General features: G+C 41.4%; 1 protein-coding gene across 1 annotated transcript in view; it reads right to left on the reverse strand.

Annotated features, from left to right (window-relative positions):
• PTPN12 (protein tyrosine phosphatase non-receptor type 12) overlaps window positions 1-19350 on the reverse strand; it is a 58768-nt gene that overhangs the window by 16104 nt on the left and 23314 nt on the right. Inside the window, exons 2-11 of the mRNA XM_070946620.1 lie at window positions 14688-14796; window positions 12434-12510; window positions 9486-9581; window positions 8881-8919; window positions 8370-8441; window positions 7738-7797; window positions 5363-5505; window positions 2758-2824; window positions 2337-2414; window positions 2118-2216 (exon numbers count right to left, since the gene is read on the reverse strand). Of these exons, the coding sequence (XP_070802721.1) occupies window positions 2118-2216; window positions 2337-2414; window positions 2758-2824; window positions 5363-5505; window positions 7738-7797; window positions 8370-8441; window positions 8881-8919; window positions 9486-9581; window positions 12434-12510; window positions 14688-14796 (840 nt within the window). The remainder of the gene's footprint in view (window positions 1-2117; window positions 2217-2336; window positions 2415-2757; window positions 2825-5362; window positions 5506-7737; window positions 7798-8369; window positions 8442-8880; window positions 8920-9485; window positions 9582-12433; window positions 12511-14687; window positions 14797-19350) is intronic.

Consider the following 19350-nt stretch of genomic DNA (forward strand, 5'->3'; position numbering starts at 1 on the left):
ATAATAATAATAATAATAATAATAATAATAATAATAATAAATGTTGGGCCCAATTGTGGTTGTAAGCCAAGTTCTACCTGTATGTGTGTTTTATGTTATTTTGCTGCCAAGAAGCAAAATGACTTAACAATGCACGAGCAGCGTGACGAGACAGAGGAATTCTAGAAAAAAAGTATCAGCCACGGGAAACTTGCTCTGGGTTTTTAAAAACTCCTAGGATTAAAGAACATCAGGCGAAATCTCAGCATGGCATCAACATATTTATCTGGTGACTAAAGCGTTAAGAGCCCTTCCTCGGAATGCCATGGCTCATGTCTCAGACTAAAGAAATTCAGGAGCTTTTAAAAACTCATTTATGTGGTCACTCTAAGTCAAATCATTTCAATGCAGCGATGAACGCTTTGTCTGCCTGTGGTTGCCTTGCTCGAGTTACTCACTGAAACTGGATATTGCACAACTGCCTTTGAAACGGCCCTTTTGACGTCTGGAAATAAAATGCGTCTAAGAAATTTGAGCAAAGACAGGTAAAACGAGACAGACCAGAACATACCCTACAATTACAGTATACCCAATATGTGTGTTTTGAACTTTGCTCTGGATGGGAAAGATTTGCAATTTGTCAAAAAACAAAAAAATTGAAAACTGGCACGCAGGTAACTATGGGAGAAGCTATATCTGGTTTCATACTGACCTACTCAATACAAAGTACAAGTTAAAGATTGTATTTACCGTGTTTCCCCGAAAATAAGACTGGGTCTTATAATTTTTGCTCCAAAAGACACGTTACGGCTTATTTTCTGGTTAGGTCTTATTTTGGGGGAAATACGGTACTAAATGCATCCATCTGGCTGACAATCTTAACTGGGTCTTATTTTGGGGGGTAAGGCTTATATTATGAGCATCCTGAAAAATCAAGCGAGGACTTTATTTTCCGGTTGGGTCTTATTTTCGGGGAAACAGGGTAGTATCCAAGCCAGTTTCTACGAATACATCACGTAAAGAGACCTCCAAAACAAAGATAAGTAAGAAAAGTAGGTTGGGTGATCTAAATCACGGGTATCCAAATGTGGCTACTTTTAAGACTTGTGGACTTCAACTCCCAGAATTCCTGGCTGGAGTTGAAGTCCACAAGTCTTAAAAGTTTCCATGTTTGGAGACCCCTGATCTAAATGACTGGGCGTTATTTAGCATTGGCTGTGTCAGTAACTGTTGTGGCCCGTCAGCGGCCTGTGCAGCTAGTAGCTGATTCCGACAGCGAGGAGGCTGGTGTGGTGCTGCGCCAGCAGCCTATGCAGCTGGCACCCGAGTCGGACAATGAGGAGGCTGGAGAAGATGTGGTGCCAGAGGCGGGGATTCAGCCAGGGCCTTCAGAACCTCCAGAAGCTCCCTTAAGTGAAGAGGATGAAGAGGAGGAGCCTCTTCTCGATGCACGGGTGCGCAGAGCTGCCAAAAGGCAGGAATGGCTCCTCAGTTGGAGGTCTCCTCGAGAGTAAGGCTTGGGGCTAATTGGCCACTCCCTTAGCCTATTTAAGGAAGGACGACGACTGAGGCAATTTGCAGGGAACAACTTCGTTCACTCTCCTTCGCATCTTGATCTTAGTTTCCTGCAAATTGCTTCTGGGCTTTCTGCCAACCATAGTAAGATTACGATTATTTATTCTTTGGATTCTTGTAGGCTGTTAAGAAAGTTAATGAACAGCTTTTGTTTGAAAAAAAAACTGATTTAATTTAGTAAACTAAGATTTGTACAGACTTTGTGTGTGCTGCGTTCTTTGGGGTCCGTAGCTGGGGCAGAACAGTAACAAAACTTTGGTGTCTCAGAAGTGTCACATCACACAACTGCTACCGGCCGAGTTCAGAAGAGCCACGCGGAGAATTTTAATAAGAAATGTCAAAAGATAACAAGATAACAATTAATGTAACGTTACGCAGGACTCAAAATTGTGGTTTAACTGGGTCCAAAGCAGCTGGAAGTTTATTCAGGCACTCACAGTGTTTCAAAAACTGCTCACCAGGAAAGACAAACAAGGCTAAACAAAGCAAAGTTCAAGTCATGGAAATGACACCGTTTCAAAATATTTAAAACGAAGAAAAAAACAGCGACTCGAGCCACGTACCAATCCATCTGCAATTTTCCACGCTGCACAGCTCTCGTATTTTTGCAACTGTTTCTCGAATAACTGCGCTATGGCTCGATGAACAAGCTCGTATTGTTCCTGTGCGCGAGAGATAAAAAGACAAGGATGAGCTTAGATCGTTCGAAAAAGATGCCGTTCCCCCCCCCCCCCCAAAAAAAACCATGATGCCACATTTTAGGCTCCCGAAGACAAGATTACCTTAGTCTGCACTGCAGAATGCCTTTGGGTCCTCATTTCTTGTATTAAACTGAACACGTTGAATTCCTCTGGAATTTTCTGCAACAGAAACACGAGGAATGGATTTTTTTTCCCCCCACGGAAGAAATTTAAAATTTCAAACGTTCTATTGAGCATTTTACAAATGGCTTGATTTATTTTATTTTCTCTCTCTCTCTCTCTCTCTCTCTGCTGCAACAATGCACGCTTCAAACAATTAAAATGGCCTTTCCTTTTTTTTTACCCCCTGACAGCGGTTTAAGTCGTCTGTTTTTTCTCCAAATCGTTTTCAAGTTTTGCCCGTGGCCATACAAAACTTGATTATTCTTCTATAAAGCTCTAATCACTTGCGTAAGATGGCCTAGTTTTCTCCAGCATGTCGACGGCTCTAAATCCTCCTTACCTCGGCTTTCAACAAATTCCATGTGTAATCTATCGCACAGATGGCTCCGGTCCTTCCGCATCCTGCACTGTAACAAAAAAAAAAAAAAAAAAAAAGGAGAGACATACAGTTTGTGGAGATTTAAACAAAACTCCACATGTTCACTTTGTAAATGTACTGCAGTTTTTGTTCTATCCAAGAATTCCTGTTTTATGAGTGGCATCCAAACCATTAAAATAAACTGCTGCCCAGTTGCTGGGTGGGTGTGGCCATGGGGGTGTGGCCTACTCGGCCTCCTGCACCACCGGGGGGGGCATTTTCGCCCTCCCCAGGCTCCAGAGGCTTTCCTTGAGTCTCCAGTTGGGCGAAAACGGCCTCCCCTGGGCATCGTTTCCAGGACTTCCGGTAGGCCTGTTTTTCGCCCTCCCCAGGCTCCGGAGGCTTTTCTGGAGCCTCCAGGAAGGCAAAAACAGCCTTCCCCGAGCACCACTTCCGGACTTCCGGTAGGCTCGTTTTTTGCTCTTCCAGAGCCTCTGTGTATGCCCTGCACTTACCTGGCATCCAAAACGGGCCGCGTGGAGACTCCCGGGAGGAGTGGAGCTGGGTGGGCGGGGTCAGCCGGTCCTTGGAACAACCAGTTTGGCGAACCAGATTCAAATTAATATACGGTTCTCCCGAACCAGTCTAAACTGGCTGAATCCCACCCGTGTAAGGCACACAATGTATAACAAACATGAGTGTGTATATACAAGTAGTCCTCGACTTACAACAACGGAGCCCAAAATTTATGTTGCTAAGTGAGACATTTGTGAAATGAGTTTTGCCCCATTTTACAACCTTTCCTGCCACTGTTGTTAAATGAACTGTGGCACCGTGTTAAGTTAGTAACACGGCTGTTAAGTGAATCTGGCTTCCCTGTTGACTTTGCTTGTCAGAAGTTTGCAAAAGGGGGATCACGTGACCTTGGGTTGAAATGGTATGAACCCACTGGATTTTTTCACATTTTTATTTGTATGCCACCTTTATTACTTTTAAAAATAACTGAAGGCAGCAAACATAACCAACATACCTTCCTCCTTCTATTTTCCCCACAACAACAACCTTGTGAGGTGGGTTGGGCTGAGAGACTGGTGACTGGTCTCTCTCAAAGTCATCCAGCAAGCTTTTATGCCAAAGGTGGGACTAGAACTCACCGTCCCCTGGTGATTGGCCCAAAGTCATACAGCCATTTTCATGCCTAAGGCAGGATTAGAACTCACAGTTCCCTGGTTTCTAGCCTGGTGTCTTAACCACCAAACCAAACTGGCTCGCACTGAGGTTTGATGATTATTCTAAGTTTATACAGTGGCTAAGACACTGAGTTTGTCGATCGAAAGGTCGGCAGTTCAGCGGTTCGAATCCCTAGTGCTGCTTAACTCCCGTTACTTTGTCCCAGTTTCTGCCAGCCTAGCAATTCGAAAGCATGTGAAAAATGCAAGTAGAAAAATAGGGACCCCCTTTGGTGGGAAGGTAACAGTGTGCCTTTGGCATTGAGTCATGCCGGCCACATGACCACCGAGACATCTTCGGACAGCGCTGGCTCTTTGGCTTTGAAACGGAGATGAGCACCACCCCCTAGAGTCGGGAACGATTAGCACATATGTGCAAGGGGAACCTTTACCTTTATACATACCCTGTATTATGTTACTATTTCTTTAATGTATACTGTATTGTTTTTAGCTCAATTTTTTTAATACGGTTGGGAAGAATGCCACTTAAGCCATTCACAATTGAAACAGGCTGCAAGCCAGACAAATAAACAAACATGCATAAAAAATGGCTTTTAAAGTAACTGAAAACATATAAAAGAACTATTCATCTGGCACTAAAAAAAAATTATATAAAGGCACCCTTTCTCTTCTAGCCACTCGTCTCGCCTTATTCAAGCAGTCTAGAGACTTATTATCAAAGGATACAAGAGGAAATAAAGATAGAACATACATACTAACTGTCCAACAAATCTATTACCAAACATGTTTCTAATTTTGTGGCATTCCGAGGCACCTAACTAATAAAGCTTTATTTATATTCCTGTGATTTATATGTAGAACTTAAATCTCTCAGTGTATCACACTTCAAAAATATTTTTTATATTAATTTTCTATTAAATACATTTCTTAGTGCTTAATAAACCTCGTGTTGTCTGGATATTTAATTTGCTTAACAATGCAAATTTACATTCTTAATCTCCACCCCGTTTTTTCCAACCATTGGTAAAATAGATTCGATGTTTGATAATATTCTACATCTTCTGTTTAATTTTCAATGTCAACCTATCCATTTCTGCACAATCTAAGATCTTCCTGACTATCTCTTCATCTTCAGGTATATCTTCATTTTCTCGGTATTGTGCAAATATAATCCTCGCTGCTGTTAAGACATGTAATATTTAAGCGCATACTTTTCTTATCCATTTTTTCTGATATTATATACGCAGTTTTTTCTGATATTATGCACACTTTAAAAAATATGAAAAGGAGCAGAAAACACTCTTTCCAGATTATTAACAACAAAGAAAAACTACTCAAATATTTCCAATTGTGACTCACTGCTGAAATAATCCCGATCAAAAAATGAACAAACTTACCTGCAGTGTATACAAATAGGAACGTCTTCATGTTCTTGATATTCTCTCATTAAACTGATCATGTCCAGAATAGAATCGAACGATGAAGGAACATCGTGGTCAGGCCAATTGACATAATGAAACTGATATACTCTACGCGATTCCTAAAAGGTTAAGAAGGATGTTGCGTTATTTATAAACCCGTCCCTTTTGAGCGGGTGTTTTCTCTCAAATTTCTCATTAGTGATGGGTACCACACATGAGCCTTGGTGGCGCAGCAGACTAAAGTGCTGTTAAGTAGCACCAGCTGCCTGCAATTACTGCGAGTTCAAATCTCACCAGGCTCAAGGTTCACTCAGCCTTCGATCCTTTCGAGGTAGGTAAAATGAGGACCCGGATTGTGGGGGCAATAAGCTGACTTTGTATAAAAAAGAACACCGCTTAGGGGGGGCCAAAAAGCCCTACTAAGCAGGTATATACAAAAGTATGAAGGCTATTGCTTAACGCATTGTAAGCCGCCCTGAGTCTCCAGAAAAGGGTGGCATATAAATTGAACCAATAAATAAAATAAAATAAAATAAAATAAAATAAAATAAAATAAAATAAAATAAAATAATAAAATAAAATAAAATAAAATAAAATAATAAAATAAAATAAAATAAAATAAAATAAAATAAAATAAAATAAAATAAATAAAATAAAATAAAATAAAATAAAATAAAATAAAATAAAATAAAATAAAATAATAAAATAAAATAAAATAAAATAAAATAAAATAAAATAATAAAATAAAATAAAATAAAATAAAATAAAATAAAATAAAATAAAATAAAATAATAAAGGAACTCACTTTAACAGCATTGCCAAAAAGGTATTAAGAGTTGTTAACCTAATCTTGCGAAGCTTCGTCTCTGGTAATATTGTACTGCAAACTAAGGCATACAAAACCTTTGCTAGACCAATTCTCGACTACAGCTTATCTGTCTGGAACCCGCACTGCATATCGGACATTAATACAATTGAACGAGTCCAGAGGTATTTCCACTCCTCTGCTCACAACAGAATCCCTTATGCCACCAGGCTTGAAATTTTGGGCTTAGACAACTTAGAACTACGCCGCCTTCGGACTGACCTAAGCGTAGTACATAAAATTATCTGCTACAACGTCCTACCTGTCTACGACTACTTCAGCTTCAACCACAACAATACACGAGCACACAATAGATCCAAACTTAAGACTGCCTTGTTTTGAATGAAAAATAGGATGTTTTACATTAGCCTTTCCAAACTATCAGAAATAAATAAGTTGAATGGCACACTGCCCTGTTCTCAGACTTCCTTTAGCTGAAAAGGGGACACTGCGCAGCTTAAAGCACAACTGTTTATAAAAATGCAGGTAACAAAGAACAAAAAAAGGAACATTTTATCATTTGTCAGGGATCTGAGACATTCAGAATCACAGAGCTGGAAGGGAGCTTGGAGGTCTTCTAATCCCAACTCCCTACTCAAGCAGGAGATCCTATACAAGGAGTGTCAAACTCAAGGCCGATGGGCCGGATCCGGCTCGCCGGATGCTCAGATCTGGCCAGCGGGGGCATGCAGGAGGGCCACATCAGAGGTGGGTTCTAAATTTTTTTACTACCGGTTCTGTGGGTGGCTTATTTTGTGGGCGTGGCTTGATGGTCAGGTGACAATTATTTAGGATTTAGCAGAGGTACTGGTCTACCAGGCTTTTAACTGCTTGCAGAGCTGTATCGATCTACCCATTTATTTTTTGCAAGCACTGATCTACTCATGTATTTTTGCAGGCACTGGTCTACCCATTTATTTTTGCAGGCACTAATCTACCCATGTATTTTTTCAGGCATCGGTCTACTCATTTGTTTTTCTTTTAACACTGATCAGCTGTAAGGCGGCTCTTTGAAGCCCCCTGGCAAGAGTTTAAACAGTTTTTTTTCCCTCTAGCCATCAGCTGGGACTCAGGAGGCAGCAATAGATTGGGGGTGGGGCCAAATAAAACGTAAGACTAATGCGGGCGGGGCAGGGGGGGGCAGAACCGGTTCGGTGACGTCATATCGTCACCGCTACCGGCTCGGGAGAACCGGGCCGAACTGGAAGGAACCCACCACTGGGCCACATGCGCATGCGCGATGGCGGGACACATGTCAGGAGGCGCACACATGCGCAGGGATCATGCACACATTGCATCTTGCGGGTTTGGGCGTGTGCGCACGCACGCGTACGCTTTGGCCACTTGGTGCAGAAAAGGTTAGCCATCACTGCTTTATTCTATTAATATGCTGTCAAAAACAAAACAATTTCACCCAAGGGGCAATCAAAATAAGCATCGTACCAAGTTTAGCTTGATTAGGGAAAGAGAGATTTTATCTACTTACATTCTGATATTCGATTAGCAGGGTTCTAATGTAGTAATCGGTTCGGACCTGTTCAGCTTCCTAAACAGAGAGAGAAAGAGAAAGAGAGCAGGTTTAAATTTTGTCCAACTTCACTTAGCCTTACATATTATGCTCACCAAAAAGCCAACTTAATGATTTATAAAGCTCAATGGAAGCAACGGTAAATTTTGCTCAGGTTGACCAATCTATCCAGGTGTGTGCAAAACGTCAAATTGTGGCAGTTTAAAAGTGGAAATAAAAATCTGCCAATCTTCTACATTGCATCAGAATTGACAAGAGGGGAAATGTCAAAAGATACCCCTAGCGTGGTTTCTTGTTAAACTATAATCTGAATAAGGCTTTAAAATTCCTCTTTTTTTGAAGTATAACGTTGAAGGGAAATGCTCCATTATTAATGCATGCGTTTTTTTAAATTCTAATCTATTGTTTGAACAAGGTATCGATGCAGCTTTAAAAATCTGCTTTTGCTTGTCATACAATTATTAATCTATTCAACGTAAAAGCACTTCAGAGCCACTCGTGACTAATTCATGTAACTGCAGAAGAATGCAAAGTTAACACAACTATGCACATTAAGCACAAAAAAGGCTACCATTTATAAAAACACTTACACAAGAAATGTGGAACGGTCCAAACGAAATACTTTCTTCTCCATAAACTGGCCAGTAACGTTCACATTTTTTCTGTTAGTAAAATTAGCAGTTTTTTAAAAAAATATATAACACATAAATAACACTTTGAAAGGCATACATTTAAGACTTCACCTGGATAAAACCCTCCTACTAATCTTTTTAGTTCACAGTCTAACTTTCTTGGTTTTTCACATTTAAATGTTTTCGAAAATTTGAAATTTCAGAGCAAGGTTCGGATCCGACTTGGGGTTTGAAAATTCAGCAGTGTACGGATGTTTAATAAACTGGTGATTTACGTGGCACAATAAAATACTCAATGCTATTTGATTTGAAACAGACTCTTGAGACGTCAGTAAACAAAATTAATAAACTAGTTGCGGTCTTCTCTAGGGATTTTTTTTGTCACTAAGTAAAAACCATTTAATCAAGTTCTAATTTTATTCTCCCCCGTAGCAAATTTGGTAAGGAAATGAATGTGATTCATACATACCCTTCCCATTTCAAATTCCCGACAGGCCATTACAATAATCTGGGGAGGAAGAAAAAACAAAACAAGACAAATGTGTCTACAAAACATTGCCAAAATTGTTGCCAATACATGTGTGCAAGTTGTATTTTGTATCAACGGAAGCTTCCATGTAACTCTTCAGTCCTACGGACTTCAAAGGCACGGGAAATCCTCACCTTACGACCACGATGGAGCCCAAAATTTCCTTTGCTAAGCGATTACTTTTTTTAAAAAAAGTCAATTCAGTGAGTTTTGCCTCGTTTTACGACCTTCCTAGCCACCGATTGTTAAGCGAATCACCGCAGTCAAGTTAGGGACACGGCTGCAAAGTGAATCGGGCTGCCCCGCTGACTTTGCTTGCCAGAAGGTCGCAAAAGGGAATCACGTGACCCCAGGATGCTGCAACCGTCATAAATGTGAGTCAGTTGCCAAAGCGTCTGAATTTTGATCAGGTGATCCGTGGGGATGCCGCAAAGATCGTTAACGGTGAAAAACGGCCATAAGTCATTTTTTTCAGCGCCGCTGTAACTTCGAACTGTTACAGGAACGGTTGTAAATCAAGAGCTACCTGGATTTAAGATACTTACTGCTACATTGTACTCCCATATCATCCTCCAGAAATCAATGACTGTGTTTGCTAGTGGTCCCTGGGTAGCAACATACGCTTTTGGTCCATATACTCCCTGAAATTGCAACATACAAGCGAATATTATGACAGAACGAGACACGCTTTAAGACTGCTCTCACGCATTGTTCTGCCCCAGTTACGGACCCCAAAGAACGCAGCACACACAAAGTCTGTTACAAACCTTAGTTTACTAAATTAAATCAGTCTTTTTCAAACAAAGGCTGTTCATTAACTTTCTTAACAGCCTACAAGAATCCAAAGAATAAATAATCGTAATCTTACTAGGGTTGGCAGAAAGCCCAGAAGCAATTTGCAGGAAACTGATAAGAGAACTAAGATCCAGACGCGAAGGAGAGTGAACGAAGTTGTTCCCTGCAAATTGCCTCAGTCGTCGTCCGTCCTTAAATAGGCTAAGGGAGTGGCCAATTAGCCCCAAGCCTTACTCTCGAGGAGACTTTCTCCTGAGGAGCCACTCCTGCCTTTTGGCAGCTCTGTGCACCTGTGCATCGAGAAGAAGCTCCTCCTCTTCCTCCTCTTCACTTATGGGAGCTTCTGGAGGTTCTGAAGGCCCTGGCTGTATCCCCACCTCTGGCACCACATCTTCTCCAGCCTCCTCACTGTCTGACTCGAGTGCCAGCTGCACTGGCTGCTGGCGCAGCACCACACCAGCCTCCTCACTGTTGGAATCAGCTACTAGCTGCACAGGCCGCTGACGGGCCACAACATGCATAAAAGGCCCAACCAAGATTGTTCCAAAGATAGATGCGATCAAAAATACGGTAGCTCAATTTTTAAAAAGGGATGCAAAATGTCAACAAGCTCTCCTTTTCCAACCGAAAGGAACATTTAAAGAAATCCTAGACCCGTGATGGCAAGCCTATGGCACGCGTGCCACAGGTGACAGGCAGAGTCCTCTCTGCAGGCACGTCAGCCGCACCCCCAGCCCAGCTCCACCGCGCATGCGCGCGCACCTCCCGCCAGCCAGCTGGTCTTCGGGTCCCTGCCGCGCATGCGTGGGGTGGCGGGGCGCATATTGGTGCAGGAGGCTTTCCAGGCCCCAAACCTGGTCCCTGTGCCCCATTTTGGGCCTGGAAAGCCTCCTGCACCAACCTAGAAGCCAAAACGGCAGAGGGGGGAACATGGGGGGGCGGGGTGCATGTGTGGGGGGACACGCATGTGCAGGGGGCACATGCACGAGGGCGGGGCACATGCATGGGTGGCGTGCTTGCATTGCATTTGGGGGGATTCAGGCATGTGGGTGTGCATTTGCATGCACGTTCTGGGCACTCGGCACCAAAAAGGTTAACCATCCCTGTCCTAGACAAATTCCAATTTTTATGAATGAAATACAAGTTCATAACAAACCCTCACATTAAAAAAAAATCACCGTTAACAGCCCAAATGTTCAGAGAGCATTATGTTGTTGTTTCCATCTACAGACTGCAAAATGTAGGAATTGTTTTCTTTAACTGATTGCTCTTCCTATGGGCCTCGTTTTCCCAAAGTTGAAACAGATTATTAAAAAAAAAAAAAAAAGTCAACAAAATGAACATCCAATTTTGAGATTTCGTTTAAAGGACACAGGACGCTATTACGAATTGCCTAATCTGGTTTTGAGAAACAGGCACTACAGATGATCCAGAGCCCTAAAATCTAGCCCATAATAACAATTTTCCATTATATAAGCTGCTCATGGATACACAAATGGAGCTGATGGATGACGTAGGGGTATTCCCCAAAGGCGATGCATTGCTAGTGAACCAGGAAACTGACTTGGGTAACTTTTCTTTACTGGATAAACAGAAGAGTTCTGTTCAGATATTGGAGGATTTTATTAGAAATAACAAACAAAATGACAAATTTTGCATACTGGATACACGGAAAGGAAGGTTAACATTCTGAAAGATTCCTGGCTTAAGAAAACAGACGAACAGTAAACTTAGCTCTGGGACTCCTTTTTTTTTTTTGAAGGGATTAAAAAATAAAATCCTTAAAAACTTCGGGAAGGAATACAAAGTCAGCTTATTCAAGCAAGGCTAAAAGAAAGAAAAAAACATGTATGATTGTCCTTACTGGACTTTTACTGACAATGAATGATTGACAAAATGTTTTTGATTTTGATGTGGTTTTTTTTTTTTTTTACTTAAAAGATGTGCTGTGGGGTGAAGAGAGATTATATTGTATTTAGAGATGGTGATATACTATTAAAATTGTTTCTAAAGGGGAAAATTACACTTTCTTTTTTCACACTTTTTTTTTTGTTTCTTACTGTTTGCATTTTTGTCATTACTGATTCTTTTCATTCATAATTCTTACGAAAATTGTTAGAGAAAAATAATAATAAGATGCTTTGGGGATCCCGTTCCATTGCAGGAATAATACACATTATTGCTTCTGCAATATAAACAAACAGAACAAATGATGTTAATTTACTTCTGCCTTCGGGAAGAATTACATGTTAATTCATGATTAACGTGTTATATTTCCAAAGGCAGAAATAAAAAGGCTTCAAAATTTGCTTCTACTAGGCAACTTACATATCACATGCTAATAGCCGATTAATTAAGTGTTATTCACGAATACGTTTTATTCAAATCTCTTAACTAAGGCCTCTTATTCAGTTTCAAATTATCACACTCAAACAGGTTATTATTGCATATTGCTAAAATTAGAGATTTTATTTCCTTTGGTTTTGTGACTAATTTTGCTGCATTAGTTTGGCAATTATTGTTTTCTGTATTAATGGTTTACAAGGTCATCTTTTCTTATGTTTGTTTTGGGTTTTGGGGTTTTCTTAGCTCAACCACACACAATATTTCCATACCAAAGTGGATCTCCAGGCAGAAATTTAAGTCACGTCTTTATTCACACGTACGTTACCCGAGGTAATAAAACATTAATACGTACCTTAATAAAATTTGCATTGATGTAGTCCGAATCTTGGGTGGGAGTTTTTAACGTCAGTTTAACTCTACTGTGATCAACTGAAATACAGATGATTTTGGAAAAATTACTTTGCAAGCTAAGGAGGTGTGCTCTCTAGCAAAAAAAAAAAAAAAAACAATTATAGTCTTAAATAACAACTCAATTCCTTTAGCTAACCCTCAATATATGTGCAAATAGTCCTCAAAATACGAATACGATTGAGGCCGTAATCTCAGTTGTTGAGCAAAAAAACTGTTAGGTGAAATGGCCACGTGACTCCTTCGGTCAACAACCACAATCCCGGCCCTTCTGGTTGCAGCCATTGGGCTGTCTCCTAGGTCAAGGGTCACCAACCTTTCGGACCTCAGGGACCGCTAAATTCATAATTTTAAATCTCACGGACCATTAATATGATCTGCCTAATGACCGGCTGGGAGGGCGTGGCTAGGTGGGCATGTGACTGGGTGGGCGTGGCCAACTCGATGTCACTCGTGTCGAGGGACACCTTGCTGGCCATTACTTGCCCCTCTCTCCCAGCCACGCCTCGTGTGCCCGCCCGGGCTCCTTAGGGCCCCAACAGGAAGCAGTTGTTGGAGCTAAGCAGCCACTATGAGAAAGAGTTGGCTCAGTTCAAATTGGATCTGGCCAAGGAGGCGGCTCATTGAGGACTACGAGCGTAGGCTTTCCAAGCAGAGGGAAGACCTGCAGGAGTGCAAGGCCAGGTACCGGCGCCTGGAGGCTCAGCAGGCTGAGCCAATTCCAGGCCATGAGACAATCCCACTGGAACAAGGCTCTCCGGCTCTTCGCCACCAGCAGCGCTTCCCTCCAGCCTTCGCCCAAAGTACTGCACCAGGAAGCTGAAGCAGACCCCGAGTCGGAATTTCTGCCCCCCTCCGACCCACACAAAAAGGTCCCCGAAGGGGGAAGATTCTCTGCAGCAACACAACCGTTCATTACACGTATCCGGCCCAGGGGTCGTAGTTTGAGGACCCCTGATTTAGTGCAATGTAAAAAATGCAAATAATTTTTCTGCGGACCACCAAAATTTTCTCGCGGACCACCAGTGGTCCACGCCACCACCAGAGGGGACCACTGTCCTAGGTCACTAATCAGATAGAGTAAAAAGAGCTGCTGCCGAAGGATTCCAACTCCATGTGGAGCTGAAATCCTTCCAGCAGGTTGATCTCAAACGTGTCTTCCGTGCACAGAGGGGAAATTCTTTTTGGGGGGGCGGGGGGGGGAAGGGGTGGAAGCTGCAGGAACAGAGCTAAAATCTTCAGGAATTCAGCTCTGTTCCTGCAGCCCCACAATAAGCCCCCCTCCCCTTTCTTTGTGCATGAGGGGAAATCCTTTATGAGACAGCAGCTGAAGATTTCAGCTCCTTTCCTGCAAATAATGGGAAATTTCAGCTGCCCTCCCTCCCCTGTGCTGGCATCCCAACTGGCCTTCTGAGGAAGTCACTAGAGAAGATTACAAACCTTCTTGGCAACCGGCTGTAAGATGCAAATCATAACATTGTAAAGATGTCCCATTTTATGACGGGCTGGAAGCGCTTTACAAGCTGTAAAGCCATCTTTTCAAGGACATTGCAACGGTGGAACAGTCATTAAAAGGCCGGTCGTAAATCAAGGACTATATGCGGTCTTAGCATCCCACTAATCTAATCACACAACAGGCAGTGAAAATAGATGCTACTTTATTTTGTTGCATTGATAAAAAGATAAAAAGCAGCCGAAGAAAACAAAACAAGGCAATTATCATTATTTAAAACGCCAGTACTACAGAACAGAAATATTTACATATTTAAACTTTCATTTTAATTCTAGTTAAACATTCACAAATGTGTTTTTAAGCTATCACTTAAATATCATGTACGTTCAAATAAGATACGATCCGAAACTATATATTGTGCACAGTGAATATTCAGTCCAGCTTTTCTCTCTTTTTCCTTAAGTTGTAAGAAATATGATTTTTTTGAAAGTAGATGGGCATATCTACTAATAAATAGCACATTAGTTTGGCTACAAAACTTAGTATTTTTTTAACACTGGAAAGAGTTTTTAAATAGAAGATGCAAGCGTGGCAAACAGAAAAAGGATTAATTTAGCCAGATGAAACATCTTAGGAAAAATATTCTTTTTCACAAATAATTACCAACTAATTCACCTATGTACAACACTGTAAACATTGACTGAAAGATTGAAACGTTATTAAAAAGAAAGAGATTCAGACTTACATGGCAGTATATCCTTATATCTGTTCTTTTTCACATTTTCTTCTTTTTCACCAGTGATGGTCGGGTAGATCTTTTCTGTTCTATATTTTGTTGACAACCTCCTCAGTCTCTATAATTAAAATGTTCTAAATTGTTACTTGTTTCAACGGCTCCAAATCCTTTTTTCCATGTAGTGTGTACTTCAAAGGAATAGTTTTCTCTATTTTCTTCTACAACTTTTTTTCCCATGAACTTCTATATTTACATAAACTATAAAGGCTCTCTCACATATACATCACGAACCATTTATTTCCAAAATTAGGGACAAGCTAATACAGGGAGAGGGAAAAAAGTACTCTACAGCAGTGGCCAAAATTGTGGAAACCTTTTGGGAAAAATGTATTTTTGAGGTTTGATGGCTAATAACACCACTTTTTTGGGGGGAGGAGTTTCAAGATAATCCTATTCCACTGCTGGAATGGCCTGGGAATAGCCCAGACCTTCACCCAATTGAAAATCTATGGAGCTGACTAAAGAAACTTGTTAGTCAGAAGCGACCCAGCAATAAAACCCAGTTAATAGAAGCCATCATTCAATCTTGGTTTCACATTAGAACAGCTGCAGAACTCAAAGACTTGGTTCACTCCATGGGAAGACGTTGTAAGGCCGTCATTCATGCTAAAGGTTACCCAGCTAAGGATTAACTGACATGGGGATCATTTTTGTATATCTCGTTTTTTTCTACATGTTTCACTTTTCTTCTTTATACTGTAATTGCTATTCTAAAAGCAAATCCTTCATAAAAGTTATTGCATTACATTCTTGATTAAATTATCTCTCCATTGATATATAATTTTATGGCACTACTCCCAAAAAAAGTGGCGTTTTGTTTGTTTGTTTTGTTTTTATTAAATTTATATACCGCCCTACTCTCGAAGGACTCAGGGCGGTGAACAGGCACAAAATAAAATACATAGATACAAAAGTTAGAAACATAATTAAAACCAGATTAAATAATTTAGCCCGAGACAATTAAAAATCCCAATAATTTAAAACAGATTAAAATTTCGATTTAAAAGAATTTAAAAGAAAGGGGAGAAAATTAGGCCAGGCCGGCTTGCTGGAATAGGAGGGTCTTAAGAGCACGGCGGAAAGTGCGCAGATCCGGGATCCTCCCTATCTCCGGGGGGAGCTCGTTCCAGATAGTGGGTGCCCCCACAGAGAAGGCCCTCCCCCTGGGGGCCGCCAGTTGACATTGTTTGGCTGACGGCAGCTGGAGGAGCCCCTCTCTATGAGAGCATACCGGCCGGTGGGAGGCTGCTTGTGGTAGCTAGTTATTAGGTAGTTTTAGAAAATACACTTTTCCCAAAAGGTTTCCACACTTTTGGCCACTACTGTAAGATTAGCTATCTAACTGCTTGGTTGCGTTCAGAAAAAAAAAAATTACTGGAGCTATTGGTGATTAAAAATTGACGGTGTAACTTGGCGCCAAATGAGAGTAAGATATAACACACGGCAATGTTCAGAATTTTCTGACACTTGTTCTTTTTTTTTTTTCATCTGCTGAGCTTCAAAGAGGAATGCAGTCGTGTAATACAGTAAAGACTAAGAATAGAGAAGAATTTTTATTGGAATTGCTTAGCTCTCATTTTATCAGCTGTAACTGTTTGCGTAGATTCTAAGCCACAAAAACATACGCGACGTCATTTGCTAAGGGGGAACCACCATATATAAAGAAAACGATAAAAGACTATTTTGTGCAACAGAAGTTCAATAAATAAATAAACAATCAGGCACTCCGAGAACAAGACTCGTAAATTGCTGGTGAATTTTGACGTGAATTTTCGTCAAAGGGATAAATTCATTTTCCGGTTAAGCACGAGAAACTGATGTTAAGTCTCCTTCAAAAATAACATCCACCTTATGTCTCATTTATGCCAGGACCTTAAAGAGTTTTATACGTCATCATGTAGGTCAGGCTTCAAAAACCAAAAAAGGCAAAGCTCTTTACTGTTCCACACTTACAGACAGAATCTTGCCAAACTTAAGCAGGCTATCAAGCTCCATAAAGCACATACAGGAAATCCGTGTCTTACAACAGTTTGTTTAGTGACCGTTGAAAGTGACAACAGCCCTGAAAAGAAGTGACTTACGACCATTTTTCACAGTTATAACCTCTGCAAGTATCCCCAGGGTCATGTGATATAAATCCAGACCCTTGGCGAATGGTTCATATTTATGAACCGTTGCGGTGTCCGCGGGTCACGTGATTCCCCTATTGCGACCTTCGGACGAGCGAAGTCAACGGGGGAAGCCAGATTCACTTTAACAACCGGGTTACTAACTTGATCAACTGCAGCGATTCACTTAACGACTACGGCAAGAAAGGTCGTAAAACTTAAACTCACCTCACAAATGTCTCACTTAACAACAGAAATGTTGGACTCAATTGGGGTCATAAATCGAGGACTACCTGTAGTTTGGGAACTATTTGGGGAGGAGCTGTCTTCGCCCTCTTTCACTCACACAAATGATCTAAATCTGCATTGTCTCTTCCTCTTCCAGAATGCTCTTCTTCCTTCCCTCCTGGGAATCCAGACAACATCCCATCACATGGATTACTGATTTCCTGGATGTCTGCCATTCCTCCAGCAGCTTAAAAGCGGCACACAGATAACTTTCTCCCATGTTAAATTCATTTAAAACCCACCCTTTTTTTTTGAGTTCTCCTTGGGAAGATACGTGAGGGGAGTGGGGGGAAATGACACACATATGAACAAAGGTTGAATTATTTTTAACTGCAAGAATACAATTCCTGACTCAAAACTAGCATGATAGCAATATTCTCTCTTCGTGTTCAGGGAGATTAAGTCCAGCACCGTATAGTGCAGTGATGGCGAACCTATGGCACGCGTGCCACAGGAGGCACGTGGAGTCATGTCGCCTGGCACGCCAGCTCAGCCCTTGCGCACATGTGAGCGCCGGCCAGCTGATTTTCAGGTCTTCTGGGCCCACCAGAAGTAGGGAAACAGGCTGTTTCCTGCCACCAGAGGGCCTGAGGGTGGGGTGGGGAAGGCCCATTTTTCTTTCTCACCTGGCTCCAGATCCTCTTTATGCATCTGGGGAAGGCAAAAACAGCCTTCCCCACCTCCTCGGAGGCCCTCCGGAGGCCCGAAACGGCTCGTTTCCCAACTTCCAGTTGGACAGGAAGTGACGTTTTTTGCTGTCCCCAGCCTCCAGAGCCTCTCTAGGAGGGCCTCTGAGGAGGAGGGGGAGGCTGTTTTCGCCCTCCCCAGATGCATAGAGAGGATCTGGAGCCAGGTGAAAGAAAAACAGGCCTACTGGGCCATCACATCCCAAGAGCGGGGGAGAGTGTCACGCGCGCATGTGTGGGGCAGGGCGCATCGAATTATGGGTGTGGGCACATGCGTGCATGAACCTCCCCAGCCCCCCCTTCCTGGCACACGATGGCAAAAAGTTTAGCCATCACTGGTATAGTGGAATTTACTCTCTCTCTCCATCAGAGAATATACCCAATATTTCTAGAGGCTTCCCGAGGCAAATTTTTGAGGCACGTCAAGAGAAATCTTAATCCAGTTTGCGTAATTTTGGGCAGTGTTTTCTCAAAATCCAGCCCCAAGTGGCTTTTAGGCACAGCGTAACTTCTGTAGCCAGTTTTTCAAAGTGGTTCTGAAACCCTGTAACAGGAAATGCTACAACGACCGGCTTCATAAAATGAGCCTCTCGTATACCCATTGTTTCACACGACCCACGAAGGACTGTCTTTACAAAATACAGATTAATTAACCTACATTGTCAGTTACTTGCAACTGCATTAGAATATTTTAAATGGGACAAGTCTTTCCAATAGTGAAAATAAACCCCTTTTTAGTTCCATGTGTAATGAGCAACAAAATAGAACAGAACAGAATAGAATTCTTCCTTGGCCAAGTGTGATTGGACACACAAGGAATTTGTCTTTGGTGCATACGCTCTCAGTGTGCATAAAAGATACATTGTGCATTAGCTTAATTTTGGTCCACAAATGCTCAACTTTTCCATACGTGTATATTTTATTTTTCCACTGAATCAGTGGCCAGATCAGCACAAGATACAATTCCTACTGAAAAATGCTACAACGGGCGTTATTATTTCTTTAAGTCCATTTTTAAGGGCTGGATACTCCTTGCCATATAACATATTTCCCATCTGTGCCTGCTTGTATTAAAGAAATTTTATTTCTGTACTGACGGACTCTTTCCTGGTGTACTGGGAATAAAACAATATTAATCTAAAAAGGACCTCTGGGTTTTTTTTTTTTCCCTAGAAAGTTTATACTCAATGAAAGCTGCAACATTTGGGACCATAATATGAATTCGATCATTTCAGCACTTTATAATCTTATTGTTCCCGAGCTTGTTTGTTTGTTCATGCATTCATTTTCATCCTGCCTTTTATTATTCTTTTCCTTTTAAAAATAATTCGGTACTGGAAGGAAGTGGGGTCATCTGTTTTCGCTCTTGTTTTTTCAGAATCAAAACCTGTAAAATGTCACTGATTTTCAAGCAGTTACTTACATCTTGTTCTTCAGCTTAATGTTTCAATGGAAGTAGGAAATATGGCTGAAAAAAATAAGGCGTAGAATAGATTGACTGATATTAGGGAGGAGAAGGAGAAGAAGAAG

The sequence above is a fragment of the Pituophis catenifer genome, unplaced genomic scaffold, assembly GCF_029215685.1.
Source record: "Pituophis catenifer annectens isolate HBS135680 unplaced genomic scaffold, rPitCat1.0.hap2 SCAF_7, whole genome shotgun sequence".
Taxonomy (NCBI): Eukaryota; Metazoa; Chordata; class Lepidosauria; order Squamata; family Colubridae; genus Pituophis; species Pituophis catenifer.